This window comes from Ptychodera flava, chromosome 15 (assembly GCF_041260155.1).
Source record: "Ptychodera flava strain L36383 chromosome 15, AS_Pfla_20210202, whole genome shotgun sequence".
In the NCBI taxonomy this organism is placed as follows: Eukaryota; Metazoa; Hemichordata; class Enteropneusta; family Ptychoderidae; genus Ptychodera; species Ptychodera flava.
Genome location: NC_091942.1, coordinates 25,955,461 through 25,976,402, shown reverse-complemented (window position 1 = coordinate 25,976,402; position 20,942 = coordinate 25,955,461). Strand labels below are relative to the sequence as shown.

General features: G+C 37.4%; 1 protein-coding gene across 1 annotated transcript; it reads left to right on the top strand.

The window, feature by feature from the left end:
* Positions 1–8,459: 8,459 nt before the first annotated feature.
* Positions 8,460–20,434, top strand: LOC139151692 (alkaline serine exoprotease A-like). The gene is made up of 8 exons (XM_070724646.1): positions 8,460–8,547; positions 8,714–8,849; positions 10,369–10,487; positions 11,280–11,427; positions 13,450–13,697; positions 16,913–17,090; positions 19,478–19,622; positions 20,286–20,434. Exons 2-8 carry the CDS (start codon positions 8,723–8,725, stop codon positions 20,329–20,331), a joined length of 1,011 nt encoding a protein of 336 aa, XP_070580747.1. The 5' UTR covers positions 8,460–8,547; positions 8,714–8,722; the 3' UTR covers positions 20,332–20,434.
* Positions 20,435–20,942: the final 508 nt, after the last annotated feature.

Below are 20,942 nucleotides of genomic sequence, written 5' to 3'. Positions count from 1 at the left end.
AACGAGATTGAAGTAAATAGTATAAAGCAAGGGAGAGCCATGACATGTTCAAATTTTCAAAAATGCCGTTTTTCAATTGTTCGGCCACAAAGAAGGGTAAAACACTGTAATCGCCTAGTGGTCTTAAATAAAGAATGCCTGATGTAGAATAGATCAAGATTAGAGTTGGACTAATCCAAATCGGCTTCGTCATGGTGCAACTTCACATACACCGAGTGGTTTGCCATGGACATAACACTAACAAAGCGATGTGTTATTAATGGAAAACTCACAGATTTATACATATTGTTATTGATTTTTTTGAATTTCCTGCTACAATTATGTGACATTGTCTTTGCCAGCCAATGAGTACTATTCATTTTTGTACAAAAAAAAAACAAAACAGGTTGTTCTGTGTCATGACTTCTCTTGGTTGGCACGCCTTGTATAATGTATGTGTACGCAAGTCAGGAATACTGAGATTTTGCTGTACCCTTCAAAATCTGACTGTTACAATTACAGAATTCCGATCTTTTTTCTGTTAAAAGTCTATTTTATATTTCTGTTATGATCCATTACCGAATGAAATAGATTTCATACAAAAAATGCCTGCTTTTACATGTCTAGGTAAAAAATGGTAGAATTTGATTTTAGCTAAGACTGCAATTTTCAATGTAAACTTTTGAGTATGGGGTTAGTTTTGGTCATATTTTATGAAAACTATACAATATATTGCATGTTACAATACGTCATTTTAAAGATTAGTAAATTATCTTTTTAATGATACCTAACAAGTGAGGTTATATTCAAAAACAATCTCAGCAGATGAGCCATAGGATGATAGCTTTAACAAAAATGCATGCAAATCTGCAACACTGTGATTTTGCGGTACCCTTCAAAATATGACTGTTACAGCTGTAGAGTCCCAATATTTTTTCTGTTAAAAGTCTATTTCATATTACTGACATGTCCCTGTACCGAATAAAACAGATTTAATCGCAAAAACGGCCAGATTTTTTGTGTCTAGCTAAAAAATTTGTAGAATTTGGTTTTAGCTATGACTGCAATTTTCAATGTAAACTTTGGGGTATAAGATATTGCATAGTACAATATGTCATCTTAAAGAAAAAAAATTCCCTTTCTAATGATACCAAACAAGTGAGGTTATGTTAAAAAATAAGCTCAGCACATGACTTACAAGAAGACAGATTTGACGAAAATGCATTTGGGTTGGAAAATGGTGGTTTTGCTGTACCCTTCAAAACGTGACCATAATAATCTTTACGGCCCTGATACGGCTTTTGCGGCCCGAGGTCGTACGGCGGAAGGGCCCGAGCGTGCGACGGCCCGTACGCCGTACGACCAAGGGTACCCTAACCCTAACAGCTTTTACGGCCCTATATTTTTTCTGTTAAAATTCCATTTCGTATTCTAGGGATCACAAGGCTTCTGAAAAATACAGGTTTGTTATCCTGTGGGGTGGGGGTGCACGTAGACCCCCTCTAGCCCACGGACTAATATTTTGTTACAAAAAGACCAACACCTAGAGATCACACCTGGGGATCCTACCAAACATCAGCGGATGATACCACCTCTACTTTGGTACATATATTTTCATTCAATGCATTCAATAATGCTTTGATATTATCATTTACGTTCTCTCCTCTTTCCTCATTGCACGTGTTTCATTGATACAGGTAAAGTATTCAGCCTGTGCTTCAGCTCGACAATAATCAATTTTTCCAAATATCCATCAAAAAGTCATATGTTAAACTTGATCAACCATGCTAAACAGATCATTCTTAAAGGTATACAGTCGCCTATAATCTAAATATGTCCATATATGGTCAAAGGGGGTTCATTGGTATTCAAAATGCCGATATGAGGGCGCTGGTTTTAAAAAACGGTCTCGCGCTTAAAATCTGTGAATGGTTAGATTTTCTATTTCCATGGTAACTGTGGCAAAATTTGAACAGGTGACAGTATAACTTAAATATGTCGACTTTGCTATAATTAGGGCAAAAAATTAATTGTTGGCCATCTGAAGCAAAAAAAAACCCATGCGTCATCAGTGTCTCCTCCAGTCACAATGTTTAGCTCACTGCCCTGCGTCTGACCCTACGGAACTTGGTCAGTGCCCCTTCTCTTCGCTCGATATCATTTAAACTAGACACCAAATAGGCAAGTTAGAAGACATCTTCCCATAGCTGTAGACGGAAGACAAAGCACAAGCTCTTCTTTATAAAAGATAAACTTACTGCTTCGACTGTGTACTAGTTCAGCCTCAAGTCTCAAGTCTGATATGAATATATAGACCAGAGTAGAGTCAGTAGAAGTGCATATACTGTGTACAAGAAATGATAGTGATATTTGGAATTTCACCCAAAAATATGAACTCATATAACTGTATCGTGATATTATCTCTCCTTCTCCTTGATTTTGTAAATAGTAGCGCATCTTTGGTCCAATCTTTTCACATATTTGTTATAAAGGATGACTTTTCTATTAAAAAGTCATGTAATCGGAGTATCTTAAAATTTGCTAAACGGCAGGGATTATCCATTGGCATTGGGTCAACCTAAGAGTGGAACCTGCAGGTGCCAACTGCATTTTAATATACTGACCGATACGCCGTCCAAAATTAATTTGAAGTCATACTGGTATATATACTTAGCCGCAATAATATTACAATGGTATTCCGGCACCGCTGTTTTGTTGATGGGCATTGCAAATGTTTTAAATGTATCTGAGACTCAATTACTCATCTTTTGGGTGGGATTTCACCGTTGTACTTCGGTTGTAAAAGATTTTTATCGAAATGTTAGGTCACCTTTTACAAACGATATATTAAGGGGAAACATTTTAGAAAAATAATTGAGGAGGTCGAATTTTCGCATTGCACACACAGCTTTCAATTTCACCAATCATCAATCCTTCCCGTAAAAAGGTGCAGTCATCTTGAACTTGCTGTGTGTCAGAACTACCTCTGCATATAAACATCCATGAATCTCGTTGGCTAGCAAAAGTAAAGAACAACGAAATGATAATGATTTTATTTCACCAGAAAAAAATGTGTCTACATTACTGGTGGGGACCAGGGAAGTAGTTCTAGTGGAACTAATCAAGTCCCTGGCCCTGAATTCATACAAATCATGAAATCAAAGTAATATAGTTTGCCATCTTTTTCAATAAATACATTTAAATTTCAACAGCAAAGCGACATTACATAAAAAACAACAACAAAATACAGTGATTTCACTGTTCTGAGTTCAAAAGAAAGTTTTTAAGTAAAGTTTTAAATAAATTTCTCGATTGTACAGATTTTATCGTCATTGCAATTTCGTTCCAATGCTTAGCAATGGAATAATATATATTATTTTGAGTTAATCTTAAATTTAAAATTACTTTCGGAATAATAAAATTGTAGCTAAGCGTGTTTCATATGTATGTGAAATTGATTAAGCATAACGATCTACTGAATGCCCATAATGACCAGTTTTTAAGTAGAAAGCAAATACACAGGTCTGAAACTTACAAAGTTTATAAACATTGAGAATGTCAAGTTCTTGAAACAATGGAGCACTGCGTGTAATGCGACTAGAAAAAGTTATCAGTCTGACCACTCTCTTTTGTAATCTAAAAATCCTGTCTAGTGAGGTTTTATACGCATTTCCCCATATCTCAATACAATACATTTTGTGAGGGAGAATAAGACAATTGTACAATAACAATTCATTGATTTTGGAAGATAATGACGTAAATCTAAATAAGACCTACTTGTTGACTAACCTTTTTGATAATTGTTTCAATGAGATATTTCCATGTTAAAGAAGAATCAAGAGTAACCCCAAGATAAATAGCAGGGGAAAAAACTGTTTGAATTACCAAATCACCATTTGCAACAAATAAAGCATCCCGAGGGTTAAACTTTCTGCGAGCAGTTTTAAAGATAATGTAGTTTGTTTTGTCAACATTAACAGTGAGCTTGTTGGATTTGGACCAGGTATGTGCTTTTGTTAGCTCTTTATTTAAAATATCCAGGTCAATTCTATGTATGTTTTCTTAATAAAATAAATTGTTGTCATCAGCAAATAACCTGAATTAAAATATTTCAGAGGATTTACTGATATCGTTGATATATATCAAAAAGAGAAGAGGGCCTTGAATAGATCCCTGTGGAACCCCACAGGGGATTACTTGAGCTTTTTGAAGTACAGTTGTTTATATATATTGTTGTCGGCCTTCAATGTAAGTCTTAAACCAGTTCAGAGTTGACCCTCTAATCCCATGATAACTTAGCTTTAATAACAAGATTGTGTGCTTTATCGTGTCAAAGTCTTTATAAAATCAATTAAAATACCCAAAGTAACGTAGCCATCGTCAATTTGCTTAGATATTTCAGCTATGAGGTCTGCTAACGCTAATTTTGTGCTATGCGTCTTACGAAAGCCGTACTGACTGTCGCTTAGAACGTCAATTTTTTCAAAAATACACTGAGTTGTTTATTTTCGACAGATTCTAAGATTTTACTAAAAACTGGTAATACAGAAACAGGCCTATAATTGCCAATATGCACAGCCCTTTTTAAAAATAGGGGTTACTCTTGCCATTTTCAACTTTTCTGGAAATATACCATGGGATAACGACGTGTTAATAACATGAGCAAGTGGTTCTCCTATATAATCGGCTGCTTCTTTTACAAGCTTGGGGTGTATTTCGTCAAAACCTACAGCTTTACAAGGATCTAGTGACTTAATTTCTCTGAGTATATCATATTGCTGAACAGGATGAAAGAAGAACGCCAGAGGTTGTCGATCATGAAGATACTCACTAACATTGGTAGTACAGGTTATTTGTGATTCCAATTTTCGCCCAATTTCAACAAAAAAAAATAAAGCTTCTGCAATATCTAGAACTTTGGTAACAAATTTACCAGGATTACTATCATCTTTTAATTTGCTGTTTTTTTAGAATTCTTGTTCAGTATTTCATTGATAGTCCTCCACGTGTTGTGATCATTTCCAACAGACATAGAAAATCTGTCACAAAAGTACTTCTTTTTGACCTTCCTCAAGAATTTAGTCAACAGATTGCGATACAATTTGTACTGTTGATGAATTGGCGATTTTCTTGTTAACCAAAGTTTCCGTACACGCTTACGTGGCATTGTTATGCATTTAAATAAAATGAAAATAAATGTCACATTTGTTCAGCCTTCGTACTGAAATTTGTGACACTGTTGACAATCAATGTTCTCGCCAAAGTTGGCTTTATTCTTAAACACATAACAATCGCCCTTCAAAAAGTCTCAAAACGGTGTGGCTACAAGAGCAGACTCCAAATTCAAATTGAAACACTAACTCTTTACACGTAATATACATAGCAAACATACAGCTCTGCATCTTTCGAATGTTTAAATGCCAATTAACATGATAATGAAAGTACATATATTGGAAATACAACTTTGGTAGTATTACATTAATATTTTAGCCATGTACAGCGACAAAAATGTGTGAAATATTGGCGCAGGCTACTAGGATGTCGACTGTTATTAAAAGAATATTATCAAATGCTTAATATATTGACAAGCCAGTTGTGAGGTTGAAACCCACACGGGTAGAGCATGTGAAAAATCTACAATATTAGTGATTTACAAAATTTATGGCATAACCCAAAAAGATCTTGATGAGAGCATTTTTATGAGTACTTTTGAAGAACATTTTAAAAACTATTGCCAACTATTTTTAAAATACTATGGCCAGTAGCTGGTTCAGTGAAATATTTACTCTTGACAAACACAGCGTTCATCGGGAATTTCAGATTTCACTAACACCGGGAGAGTATCTTTCCACTCAGAAAATTAAGATACATATGGTTTTGCTGGCGCATCTAACATACTCTTCTCATCACTACGAATTGAAACAGAAAATTAAAAAATAGTGTACATGAACAAATGTGTTTGTTATGCGATAAGCAAGGAACGGTTTTGAAAACGGATACATTCTTGCTTTGCTTTGTAACTTTTTAAGGGTGTTTAGTTTAAGGGTGAAGTACATTCCCCAGTATCGTGTTAATCCTTCGACAGAAAGAAAATTTGTCTCTCTGATGAAATCAGTTGATCCGAATATATTTTATGTACATTCCTTCGCTCTGTGATGTTAAAGTATATTTAGCCGATGGCTTTCAATTACTGAATAAAACTCTGCATTAATTGATTATTAAACTAGCCTGAAATGTATAGCAATCTGTCTTCAAACATTCTGTTGTTGATCTTATTACAGGGGCAGACTTTAATGAAAGTAATACGCATTTTCTCCTGAACAAGAAACCAAAAGAAAATGCTGGGTTAGTCTCATGATTTGTTAGCCTCGTGTTAATGACTTGTGATTGGTGTAATGCAAACGAACACAGTGCTGTGTATCGATAAACTGTATGATGTGTGAAGTACGCACGACCACACAGCTGTTAGGTAAACAACAAAACCAAAGAAACAAAGGCAAGGCAGAGCCATGTGTATTTTATGATAGCTCTTCCAGACTGGACATAAAATTAGAAACCGTGTAACCTTATCATATTAGTAAGATAATTTGGGAGAGGGGAGCGCAAACAAGTCTATGTTTTCACCTCTATAACGCTGCATATTCACAGCTTATCGTACATAAACTTTAAGGTAGAATGTGCCGCGGGGACAGATATTCTGACACTTAAGTGTTTGTACTTCTCTTTTCCGATCTGCCATTTGTTGGGGCTCAATTTAAAGCTCTTCGTTTAAAAAAGACTTCACCGACTTTATACCAAACTTTTCACGGCGACCTCTGATTTTGTACTTGGTTTGGCTAGAGAATGGTCGAAAGTTTCAACGAGGAAAGTTCGAGCAAAAGGTGAAGTCCTTCACCTTCGAGGCGCATACTACCTCGAACAAAAAGTGGCGAACAAGTCTATGATGTGTTATCTGATTATGATAATATTTCGCGCAACAAAGCGACGTCCTAAAGACGACAAAATGAACGAAAGAGTTGTGAAATCACGGAAAATTAGAAACTTGGTATGTATGTAAGAAGACCATAGGTAACGTAAAGTAACAGGAGCAATGGCAACTTCACATGAAAGCAAAATAAATATAGTGGCCGACATCTTAATTTAAATGCAACTTAGAGTGAAAAGTTGCCGGCGCGCTGACCTCTGACCCGTCAAACTCTAAGGGATGTCGGCAGATTTATCTATATTAGATGAAGACAGCAATACTAAGGTATCTTAGGAGTTAATAACAACTAAATATTACAAAATAAAAACTAGCTTATTTCTCCACATATTTTGGCAACCAAACCTTACCAACATAACCAGATGACCACAGGGAGAGGGCAGTACAGTATGAACTCTTGGCGCACTTTGTGTTATCGGTATAATCTGCCCGGGACGAATCATACTCACTCGCTTGTACAACAACGATAGGCTGAGAATGTAGAGCCATGAACATGGTGAAAATGATTGAGATTTTGTCAGAGGATAAATTTGTTGAGGGTGTGGCTCCTCTTTTCAAAGTGTCATTCGACTCTTCTAAGTGTAGACATCACAATTATGATACTCACATGAAAAAAGTCTCGCCGCGTTTTCTATCATGACATTACATTGATATTTTTGACGAAGCAGCTGACGTCGCTTCTTGGTTTCAAAAATCCCTATATCGTTTATTTCTAGCAGAAAATGTAGTAAGTTTGAAACATTTGCGCAGGACACTCACGTTTCTTAGCTTGTGCAGGGAGTGACCCTTGTTGCTTGTATCGAAGTTGAACCTTTGGTTTCCGGTCGCAAGCTCATACACCACATTGCCTTGCACTGAGAACAGGTCATGCGAAGTATACAGGTGTTGTTGTCGTTACTTCGCCATAAAGATATCAACGCGAAAATGAAGGAGGTAATTTACAGATTACCGAAGCATAATAAAAACGCTGTATCAGTCTCAGTCATCAAATCGCATGAACACCCATAATAAACTCGGGAATTTAGTAGTAATCATACCATAAAAATAAAGATAAAGCTAAAAACACAACATGGATAAAGTTTGCTTCTCAAGTTATTGTCAAAGAAGAAACACACATTGTTGATGAAGGTAGGTAAAGCACAGGCCCTAAAGGGTCATCGTTCAAGTAAGAGACGCGTCAGGCCAGCGTTTATATGACCAGAGAGATATCTAGGCTAGGCAGAAATATCTTGGGGGGAAAAGGCAGTCGTATAACTTGGCGCAGTGAGCAATGCTCTGCGTAAACTTTAAGGTTGTACATTTCGTTTACTTTTCAAAATTTTGACGCAACTCCCCCATGAAAGTACCATCGTCTTCCTGCAGCTGTAATTAATCATAAACACCATAAAAATGTGTTTAATGGCCAGCTATAGCACGTGATGACCCCTGTAAACGGCACCTGCTGCTGGACACGCATCTTTTGCATCGATAATCAGCTACATTTGAATAAGATGTTAACCCTATTTAAAGCAAGTAAGTTTGTCTTGCTCTTACGGAACGCTAATCCCCTTGCCAGCATTAACATAGTCTTCACAGTTTACGAAACGGTAGGTGAGACACCAAGGCATGCGTGCTGCCAATTAGCTTTTCCGTGATGTTTTGCATTTTGCTGTCGGTGCAACAGTAATTATTACCTTTATATCTATTCAAGCGCCTTTTTAAGGAGTTAAACCGGACCGAATGACCATTTTGATCTCCTTTTCCTCATGACAGGATAACAAGATGCGTCTCTTCATCCTCTCCGTTCTGATGGCAGTAGCTGCCTCCCAGTACACAGGACCACTCCCGTGGAACTTGGATCGTCTTGACCAACAAAACTTGCCCCTTGATGGATCATACGAACCATTCGGTAAGTCTTGTGACAAACACATCCAATCGAATTAATCTGTTAGACCTAGGAAGGGCAAGAAGGCTGCCGGCTTTTTTTGAGTGTGTGTACGACCAGGAGGGAAGCTAAAACGCTGAACTACCGAAGACCAACAAAGTTCCGTTTGCCTCTCACCTTCGGTCAAATCTGTATTCTTGTAGCAAGAGCAAGAGCGAAACCTACACAGCGAGCAAAAACTTTATGTATGATCTACACAAGATAGAACGAAAACCAATTTTTTAATTTAGAATATGAATTTAAAGGAAAACCAAGACACACGCGGGTTTTATTTTATCGTCTTCTGCGTATAAGTTCCCCTGATAGGATTCGGTCCACTGGCAGAACTCGTACGGTTGTATTGATTTCGGATGAAATATTTATTTTGGTGTGAAAAGGGAGGTTTTCTTTCGAGATATAAGAGATATTATGGCAACCTGTCCTAATCTATACAACCTTCATCGTTTTTAAAGAAGAATGTGCCTCGTTGACAGATATACAGGCTCGCAATTTTCTTCAATACTTATATGGGGCTCATTGTATACCCGGTAAAGCTCTCGATGGAAGAAAAATGTTTACAGTATATTCTTTTTCCCCCATCGAATTAACACAGGGATGCGCTGGCAGCCATTTTGAATTTCAAGTATCTTTACATGTCAGGTATATTGTTTCTCCAGAACCAAACTTTGTTCTGTGACCCCCCTGATTTTTTCTCTTGATTTTGTAAGAGAATAGTTGAAGATTTCATCGAGGAAAGTTTGATTTATGGCGCAAATTAAACTACCTTAAAGAATCAAGAGGCCGAGAACTTGCTGCTGTGAGCTTTTATTTTCCAGCCCGAGTTAAACTGGTTGCCGTTTCACATCGATTAAGTATTGTTATCTTGACTCAAAACTACATGAAGAGACGTTTCTAACGTATAGTTTTTAATAAACTTAAAAGTCCATTAATTAATGCTTCCAGAATATCGATATTTTGAACGTACCGCAACAGGTAACCGAGGAAAACGGTCATCTTCCAAAAATACAATTGGAACTAATCAGGGATAATTAAATCTTCATATTTTTCAAATTTCTTAAACGTGTTAAGTGCCCTGTAGCTAAATGTTACAATATTACAAATAACTCATCAAACAAGTGTATAATTTAAAAGGAAAACAGATGAGCTGACATTTGCAGATTAAAGCGACATCACTTCACCATCCAATTATCGCAAATTAGTTCCAATCGTGTTCAAAACAACTCGTCGTCATGCTTACCTTAACCGGTCCGTTTTTGTAATGAGATAAGGCGCTAACAGCATCGTCTCCTGGCCGTGACGTTAGAGAGGCTTTAGACACAAAGAAATGATCGGGCTTCAGAATTATTGGTCATGCTAGAAAGAAAAAGATCTCAATAGTTCTTCTCTGACCATGACGTGTCGATACTTCAATGAAAACACACTTTTACGAATACTGTACGATTAAAAAGGTCACTTGCCTATTTTTATATTTTTACCCAACTAGGCAACGGAGGTCTATCAATCGTCTACGTGATGGCAACTGGCATAGAGAGAACCCATGAGAACTTCGGACCATCATTTACAAGAAACTACTTCGTGTATGACTTCGAGGACGGCAATAATGTACGTACGTGATTACAATATTCATATTGCTTTAGAGTGTAGTTGCATGGCAGCAATAGTGTTAGGCTACTCTCGAGCTATCCGTCTAGTTCAGTAGCGGCTTAACATAAGTGTAATTCAAATGAAATCGTTTATAGCTTTCCATTGAAGTATTTTCTATTGCTGATGATTTACAGTTTCGCATTATGGTGGATAAGGGCAGTTGCGAATATCATTCCATTTTACAATTCAAATTTTAAATTCGTGAAAAATAGTTTATTAACATGTAAAAGATCTCGATTTCTCAAAATCGATCGGTGGGCCCGCTCCTGACATGATGAAGGGTGCAAAGTTGCTTTCTTTCGACATGGTATTATCGTATATATTGTTTGAAAATCATGTTGTTCGTTCTCTTAATGGCAGTCTCTGGTAATTGTTTAATGGGCTCTCATGGTGAATAAATGCTATCGTATTGTTAAATTTTACAGCAAGTTAAGCAAGGGCATAGATTCTTCTGTCTTGTCGGACCACATCTCATACACCCCTAACACTCAAAGAAAAACTTTACTCACTTCGAATCAAATGTGGTGTGGTTAGTACGTGTATTTCTAAAAATACTAACAACTTCTGCGTACTAATTATTTCTAATTTGTCAGTAAATAGTTTGTTAGGGTCTCTAGGATGCAAAATTTTGAGATTTCTTCGTCAAGATGTAATTCAAAGTACTTATTAGGTGTTTCAAGACATAAGATTGTCGTCAAGTGACAGGCTAAGACTGTTTACTAAGTTGTTAACGTTGTCGGTGCATTGCAGGGTGCTGACACAGACGGTGGCGGAACTGCCTTCGCTGGTGTTATATCCGGACAGTACACAGGTGTTGCCAGTAGAGCCAACATCGGCATCGTCAGGGTTTCAAATACTTCGAACGTGGCCGACCTTAACGCTGAGAATATCATCCAGGGTAAGTTTCACGAGGATCCTTTCTTTGCAAGTCAAGCTTTGATTCTAAACTCTATTTGCAATATCGATTGTATGTATGTATGTATGTATGTATGTATGTATGTATGTATGTATGTATGTATGTATGTATGTATGTATGTATGTATGTATGTATGTATGTATGTATGTATGTATGTATGTATGTATGTATGTATGTATGTATGTATGTATGTATGTATGTATGTATGTATGTATGTATGTATGTATGGATGGATGGATGGATGGATGGATGGATGGATGGATGGATGGATGGATGGATGGATGGATGGATGGATGGATGGATGGATGGATGGATGGATGGATGGATGGATGGGTGGATGGATGGATGGATGGATGGATGTATGTATGTATGTATGTATGTATGTATGTATGTATGTATGTATGTATGTATGTATGTATGTATGTATGTATGTATGTATGTATGTATGTATGGATGGATGGATGGATGGATGGATGGATGGATGGATGGATGGATGGTTGGATGGATGGGTGGTTGGATGGATGGATGTATGTATGTATGTATGTATGTATGTATGTATGTATGTATGTATGTATGTATGTATGTATGTATGTATGTATGTATGTATGTATGTATGTATGTATGTATGTATGTATGGATGGATGGATGGATGGATGGATGGATGGATGGATGGATGGATGGATGGATGGATGGATGGATGGATGGATGGATGGATGGATGGATGTATGGATGTATGTATGTATGTATGTATGTATGTATGTATGTATGTATGTATGTATGTATGTATGTATGTATGTACGTACGTACGTACGTACGTACGATGGATGGATGTATGTATGTATGTATGTATGTATGTATGTATGTATGTATGTATGTATGTATGTATGTATGTATGTATGTATGTATGTATGTATGTATGTATGTATGTATGTATGTATGTATGTATGTATGTATGAATGTATGTATTTTTTGCGTGCGTGGATGGGTGTATGTATGTATTTTTGCATGCATGGATGTATGCATATGGTTCGACATAGGGAAGGACAGACGGATTGATGGATGGATAGACTCATGTGAGGTAGATAGGTAAGTAGGTCGGCAGATATGTAGGTGGTTGAGTCGGTGGATGGATAGCTTGGTACAATTATTCCCATCAGCATTTGCCTATGTGTGTATCAACTCAAGTAAGACGGAAAGTTTGATTCAGATATATTTTGCAGGTCATTTTCTGAAGCATACAGTTTGGAGGGACCAGTCTTTTGGTAGCCATTTTCTATCGATAGCTGTTGCTCATTTCATTGTTTCGTTTTTTTTGTGTATGTTTTTTGTGGGTTTTTTTTTGAAGTGTTAATTTTGCACATGTGTTGTGTAAAAATGCAATCAATCGACGACAGACGCAGATCGCTGAAAATAGGTTCGGTCATAATTATCTGTAGACGGTGTATGTTTGTGCAAACGTTATTGTGCGAAGTTAAAGGTATACAGTCACCTGTAATCTAAATATACTCATATAAGGTCAAAGGGGCGTTCCTTGGTATTAAAATGTCCATGTGAGGACGCTGTTTTTTAAAAAGCGGCTACCCACTTAAAATCTATGATTGCTCAGATTTTCTCTTTTTTATGGTAACTGCGGCAAAATTGGAACAGGTGACAGTTTACCTTTAAGGAAACCCGAATTGTAAAAATGTTTCAAGTGTGCGAAAAGCAAAATTGGCAAAGAGGGTTCGACATTTTCCCGACCGAAGTTCTCAAATATGCATACTGTAGCGAGCCAATATATTTCGGATAGGTTTGCGAATTGTTTGAAATAATTCTATATTGTAATTTCACTCTTTGCAATGACTGTTCTTTCAGATGATAGGGGTGACTTCAATGAATGATTCAAATAAAGAAATTCAGCCCTACTCCTGCTGGCTAAAGTGAAGTACTAATAATCATGAATTGGTAATTTCCTGGGGTTTTTTTTTCAGGCAATAATGTAAGAAAGTATTTTACTTACCGCAGGTATGACTTCTATTATCAGTCATTACAAGAACTTAAAGGCAGTTAACCCAGTTGGCCATCTCCGTGGTATCGCTGTAGGACCAATGTCAGTTCCCGATACCGCTGACAGATTGGCTGAGATAGAAGAGCTAATGAGAGACATGGTGAGAGAAGGTATTACTGTTATAGGACCAGTAGGAGATAGCGAAGATTTTGGTTCAGCCGACTGTGCCACTCTTTCGCCGGGTAGAATGCACTACGAACCAGGTGTAAGTAAAAGCTTTCTGTTTTACTTCGTTCCTTAGTCATGTTAAGGTAGTATGTACGTCGGGGACAGATATTCGGACTCTCAAACTTTTACAATTCTTTCTAATATACCACTTGAGGTTCTTATATACCACCTCTGGCGGTTCATTTTAAACCGCTTGGTGTAAGAAAACTTGTTACCGGCTTAGTTTTTCGATATTTGAAAATTTTATTTTTCTTCATAGAGTTAATACAGGGATGGTGACCATTTTGAATTTCAAATATCGCAAAATGTTGATTTATTTGTTTCTCCAGTACCAAAATTTGCATGATTAGCCCCAATTTTCATTCTTGATCTTGAAAGAGAATGGTTGAAAGATTCCTTAAGGCAATTTTGAGCGAAAGTTGGGTCGCATACTCCCTTAAGGAAAATATCGACCCTTTGAATATAATTTTTGAACAGTTGGTGGGGGAAGTGATTCATGATTGCTGCGAGGTTCAATTCGGCATTCCTGCAGTTCGGCAAGCCTTTCCTTGCCAGCCATACACAGAAGGGATGAGCCCCCCCCCCCATAAGAAAATAAGCACAATTAATGGGGTTTTATCAACTACTCCAACACACACACCTACACACACCTACACACACACCTACACACACACACACACATATATATATAGGCTATATATTTGGCTATTGATGTTATATTGTTATACATCGGCTATGTTTTGCTATGATGTTGTATAGTTATATATATATATATATATATATATATATATATATATATATATCAAACATTTTACAATACAGAACGACGTTATGTATCTTTGAAAACTGATATGTATGTACTTCACTGATGTATAATGATAAGGTGATAAGGAAGGCATTTTATTCCAGAAAATTGATTTCTTAATTTAATCTAAATTGCACTTTAAGATTACATTGTTGTTTATTTGTTTCCCTTGGTTTATTTCCATATGTTTGGCAATTCATTTCAATTTAATCCTCTTGATTTAGGTAATTAGGTGTGCAACAAAATATGGTATTGAAATTTTATTGAAAGATATCAAGATGTTATACATATTATTCTATTGGGCAAACTATGAAACACCAATATGAAACGAGCTATGTCTGTTAAAATTGATTTATTCGCTTTAATGTCTTTTCCTCAATCTAATGTCAACCTTTTTGTTACCCCATGATAGTCATCACCTGCATTGCTCATTACCACACTTGAGAGTTAGCACTATAGCGTTCACAGATCATCGGTTCATTGAAACGCAGCTGTTTCATTGGAGAACCTCAGAAAACTGGTTTATGAAAGAATGGTTTCTGCTATATTCAGAGTGATTTCTCGGTATTGATTGCATTGAGTGAAAAGTTGGAGTTTCCCCTAATGGCACTCCGGAATTTTCAAGGCCACCCGAACACCCTGGGGTTTTGTAGCGCCCCCTTTGTCGTTAATAATGTTCTTTCCCTCATGTCCCAATTTTGTACTATTTGGGGAGTAAACGCAATCAGCTCCAACTTAGAAACTTTTATCGGGCGCTACTGTACTTTGAGCGCACGACAATAGCAGGCAAGTTCACTGTCACCGGATATTTTCATTGAAAAAGTACATTGTCACTGAAACTTTAACTGGACACGATAAAGTAAAACAATCCCGAGAAAGCCGATTGACCCCGCTAATCTCTAATAACCGCCTGATATTGTGGTAAGAGGGCACAGTCTCTTGTTATCGCAGAATCGTTGCTTAAACAATTTGGCTGTAGAGATTCACGTGCTCCGTGCTAGAAATTTACCTTTAAAGGCATTTCTTGCGATCCCTGGGATCGCCTTTGTTCTGGTCTGTAGAGGATTATGGAAGTGTGACAGCCTTTTGTTTTCCATTGAAATTATAATCTTATGGGTAAATTTTCTGATGAGACAATCTGGCGCCAACGCACGCCTTTAAAGGTATACTGTCACCTGTCCCAATTTTGCCACAGTTACCATGGAAAGAAAATCTAATCAATCACAGATTTTAAGCGGGTTGCCGCTTTTTAAAAACAGCGCTCTTGCATGGGCATTTGAATACCAAGGAACGCTCCTTTGACCATATATGGGTGTATTTAGATTACAGGTGACTGTATACCTTAAACGGAAGTAAATGTCCGAGTAAATGAAAAACATCATAGCAATGCACCTACCATGTTTATGCCGTCAAAAGTACGCCCCTATGCGGTCTATGGTAAGACCTCGTGCTGTGAGTCATTTGCATATCATTTCAAAAAATTGCTTGTTGACGTGTGAGCGTAATCATTCATCCCTATTGTAAAAGTACAGACAGCATCTAACTCTTACTTTTCTATGCATATGAAATATGAATGTGTGTTTGTACATGTAAATATGAATTTGTGTTTGTACAGTCTGTATAACATACTTTTTCGTGTCATCACAGAGTAACAGAGTCGCAAGGCTTGCATGCCTTTTGTTCCATGGTCGTCTCGGTAGACTATTGGCTTTTCATATTAAAATGAGCTCCAAAGGTGTTAAACTTTTTGGAGGTTTTGTTTGTGGTTGATAATTACACGAGATTATGCGAAAAATACGACGAGATGGCATCGTACTGCCAGTCGCGTAGCAACCATAGTTACTTTGTGAGCTCTCAGGCCAGAAACACTGCTTCACGCCAATCAAAACATAACACGCCAGCAGTTTCAAAAACATGTCCTATCTTGACGCACGTGTAAAAGACGGTATGACCATTGAGTAAAACCAGACAGTATCGATAAAAGACTTTCAAATTTGGTTCAAACACACTCATTATATATTCATAAAAATATGAGAGGAATTTTTAAAACGGTAAAAGTCATTTTCCTGAAGCTCAAAACACTCCCGTTTTCGCCAGCACGTCAATTCTGCTCAGCACCACACGACAACAACAACACAAACTTTGCCGAACATACTTTCACTTAACAATTGGCGAAAATCCGAAAATTACCGAAGGATTCATGGTCGGCACTCTTCGGAAAAGAGAGGCGAGAGCAACCTGAGGCGAGGCGAACATGGATGGGTTACGTAACCGCTTCACGCCTTAAACAATACCCGTTGCCACTCTGGCTATGTTTCTCTATGGTGTCATGAACGGGGTCTTGAATCACCATCATCATCATTATCATCGTCACTGACCGTCTAATCCTAACAGCTATTATTTTTCTTTTTCACTCATTTCACTCGTTTACCGTATTTATTGATCAGGTTCTCATCGCCGGTGGAACTACTCGTACCGACCATCGCCATCCCAACTCCGTCGTCGGTGGCATTGTACATTGTGCAAAGATATACGCCCCAGATCACGAGGTCATCTCCTCAGGTCTCAACAACGCCTACGGAGTTGCCCAGACGGAGACCGCTTTTGCTGCCGCTCACGTCGCAGGTAAGTATCAGCATTAGGTTCCTTTTGTGATATCTGCGTCAAAGATCTTGACGTCATTCACTGAGTTCAATTAAAGGTATACAGTCACCTGTAATCTAAATATGCCCATCTATGGTCAAAGGGCGTTCCTTGGTATTCAAAATGCCAATGTGAGGGCGCTGTTTTTAAAAAGCGGCCACCCGCTTAAAATCTGTGATTGGTTAGATTTTCTCTTTCCATGGCAACTGTGGCAAAATTGGAACAGGTGACTGTGTACCTTTAATAGCTGCACAGTTATCCGAACGGCAACCACATTTGCTGACGCTCCCATTGCGACTTTTGTTGTCAGTGAGTAGTGCAACACGCGACGCACTGTCACGCACGCTGTAAAAAATTTGCAAATCCGGCGATTCTTCAGGAAAAAGGCGTTTAAATTTGGCCCACAAGTGTTTCATTTTATTGAAAGTTTTAGCTGTAAAGTTTAGCTGTAAAGTTTACCATGTTTACGATACTGTGAGTTGTTAATATTATTATTCATATTCATATTCACTGGCATGTAAAAATCATCTACTGTGTATTTGTGGTCAGTCACGTTGTTAAGCTCGACCAATTAAATGCGACTGACAGAGCATGATGACATAACGCTGCGTTCACAAATAACGATTGGGGGGGGCTGGAGGAATCGCAATGGAAATCTTATTTTTTTCGATACCCCCTCAATACCATAAAACAGTTTCAAATCCCCCTCTATATGATCAAAATCACAAAGCCCGTATATCAGTAAAGGATGTGCGCGCAGAAAAAATAAACACGTATCGGGCAGTTCCACTCGCAGATGTTCAACACTACCTGTTATTAGCAGTTTGTAAAGTCATATTCCTAAGGCAAGTTCTTAAATTAATTCATTTTTAAACGCATCAGTGAACTTTTTGGAATTATCAGTCTAAGCCTACTTGGATTAATCCAACTCTGGCTAGGACAATTGCTCCTGCCAAAGAGCGCACAAAATGACGATCATGAGAGAGAGTGGGCAAATCATGAATTCTTGATAATGGTCATATTATAAAAAACTGAGCACAGTGACCTACCCAAAATTTGTTTCAAAAGCACAAGACATATATGAATTAGATGCTAATTAAAATTGACAAAACTGAAAGGTTAAAATATTCCATCAAATAAATGTTTTCATCTCTGAAGTTTTGGGTGACAATAATTGCAAATTTGGTTAAAAAAAGAAATAATTCCATTTAGTCACATATTTTTTCATTTAGTCTTTACTGTTCAAAGTTTGCTTTTGTATTATTCCATGATGAGAATGTGAAATCAAGCATTGTGACCCTATCTTTTTTCTTTAATGTTTGATAATTCTCATATGCCAGAATTCAAAAAAAAATCCCCGATAACTTTTAAAGTCTCCGGGTCTTCCATGTGTTGCTCTCTGGCCTGATCTTGTGTACAAGTATGTTTCACTGTCATGAGCGTCATTTGACCTAATTCTTCTTCAACTACCATGTACATCAGAGTCAGAGCTATCTCTTTCACTGCTCAGGTATGCAGTGACAGTGACACTGCAGTAGCAGGGCGGTACCTGAAAGTGACACTGCCCGCTGGGATTAGCTGTATTAACTTTGATAATTTTGACAATATTTTTGTTCAGTTTATAGAATTGTGTTCATGTTCTACTCCCTACAGCATGTTGAACTGTCCAGTATTCAGCTTGCTGACACAGCCTAATATATATTTGTATATACAGGCTTTGTCAACAAAATTAATATTGTGTGTTTGAGGATGCTGTAGGGAAACAGCAAGAAACTGTAACTGATATATTACACAGAAATATTGCAAAAATCATCAACAGTTGCAGCTGCTCCCCTGTTACTAGGCTCAAGTTTGTTTTTTTATGACAAATCATACATGTTTAGATTTTTTCAAGATAAAAGTCATGAATAATGGTTCAGAATTTTGTTAAACTATTACAAACATTACAACAATCGGATGACATAAAAATAGTATTCATTTTTCATTGAATTACCTACAAAACCTTTGAATTGGAAAATGTAAACATAAAAGGGAACCAAAAAATTGTCAACCCCCTACAGGCAGAGCAAAATTTTCAAGGTCCCCCTCTTCTTTCGAATTCCCCCCTGAATTCCTCCAGGCCCCCCAATCATTTTTTGTGAACGCAGCCTGATGTGGTATTATTGTGCGGTATAATCGGTCAATTTTATCAGCATCAGTCAGTGTTCCCATCAATTCCCTCCAGACAACATGTCCTTTTGAGCTGTTAGTCGTGACCACCATGTGAAATTACGATTTTTGGGAAATATCCACAAACAACTACGATCAAGAAAACAGAGTACCCAATAATCCTAAACAAATATTCACTTTTCTGATTAATTTACCCACAGGCGCTGCCGCTATTTTGAGAACTGAATGCCCAGACTTAAACGAGAGGGACGTGAAAGATTTCCTGATTTCAGGATCCGAAGTATATGGGACGCCCGCACTGAACTTAGATGATACTCCCCTCCCGTCTAATATCCTCCGTGTCCCGTAAGTACATCAATACACTAATCAAGTCGACACCTTCGTAGAGGCTGATTACATTTATTCTTGAATATCCTACGGCGAATGTTTGATAAATCGCCCTCAAAGTATCAGTCATCCCATCTGGATTTGTAGATTGGTTTTCCATGTAGTAGGAAATGTTGACAGATGGGGATGTTCGGTCGACAGCAATAAACTTGGGCTCTATTTTAGATCATTTTTGTGCAAAAGAGAAAAGTCCTTTTTAATGCTCGAACGCAATACTGAACGGAATGTAACATGAGTTACATGAAGTGCGGAGATGTCGAAAACGGACGTAACGGGAAAATAATTTACATCGAAAATGCTAACTTCTGTTCAGTTAAAAATACAAACAAACACAATGTCAGTGATCAAAGCTGCATACTTAACTTACCTGTATTTTAGGCCACGATCTGGAAAAATTTGTATACAACATTTTTAATAAAATCGATGGAAATTATGCTTGGTGTAGATGACCAATCGCTAACTGTTCCACATCTATAGATATATTTTGAAAATGGAAAATAAGCGTGTTCACATTTTCTCTGGCCTTTTTGTTTACGGTTCAACACATGCGGAAATTTACCTTGAATAACAGTCTAAGAGTACTACGTACACTTGCGTTGACGGCCTATGTTTCTCTTTCAGGCATATAAGTGACCCTGCTGACTGCAACTTACCTGCAAGGCGTTAGACTCGTGCGGTTTCATTATTGTTTCAAATTTGTGACTGTGTTGCCGGAGGGTTCTATACAATTTCCGACGGTGGGAAAAGTAAATAAAAACCGGTATGCCTAATTCGTGTTACGTGTGTGTTGTCGATTTTTCGTGTGCATGTGTTCGAATGTTAATCATCCAACCAGGTAGTTAACGTTTTTAGACTCCAATACTACACAGTGCGGTATGACTTACTTTCTTAAACTTCTCAACACAAAAGACTTGTGTAAGGGTACAATTTCATATAGAGGAGGGGCGGTGGGGTCTTTTGTAATGGGAATAGAACTGACAGAGTATTTTCTGGTCGGGGTAACGGAGAAGGAAACTAGTTTATCGGGTAAACGAGGAACTCTTTCGAATTATGCTTGATATGGGTAGTTGCGAATAACATTCCATTTAAAATTTAAAATTTTAGTTTTGTAAAAAAAGGTTATAATACCGTATTTACATATAAAACATCTCAAGTTCTCAAAATCGGCAGTTTGGCCTGCTCCTTGCATGTTGAAAGGTACAAAGTTGCTTTCTTTCGACATTATATCATACATATTGTCATGACGAATTGTCGGTTCGATCAAGATTTTCTATGAAG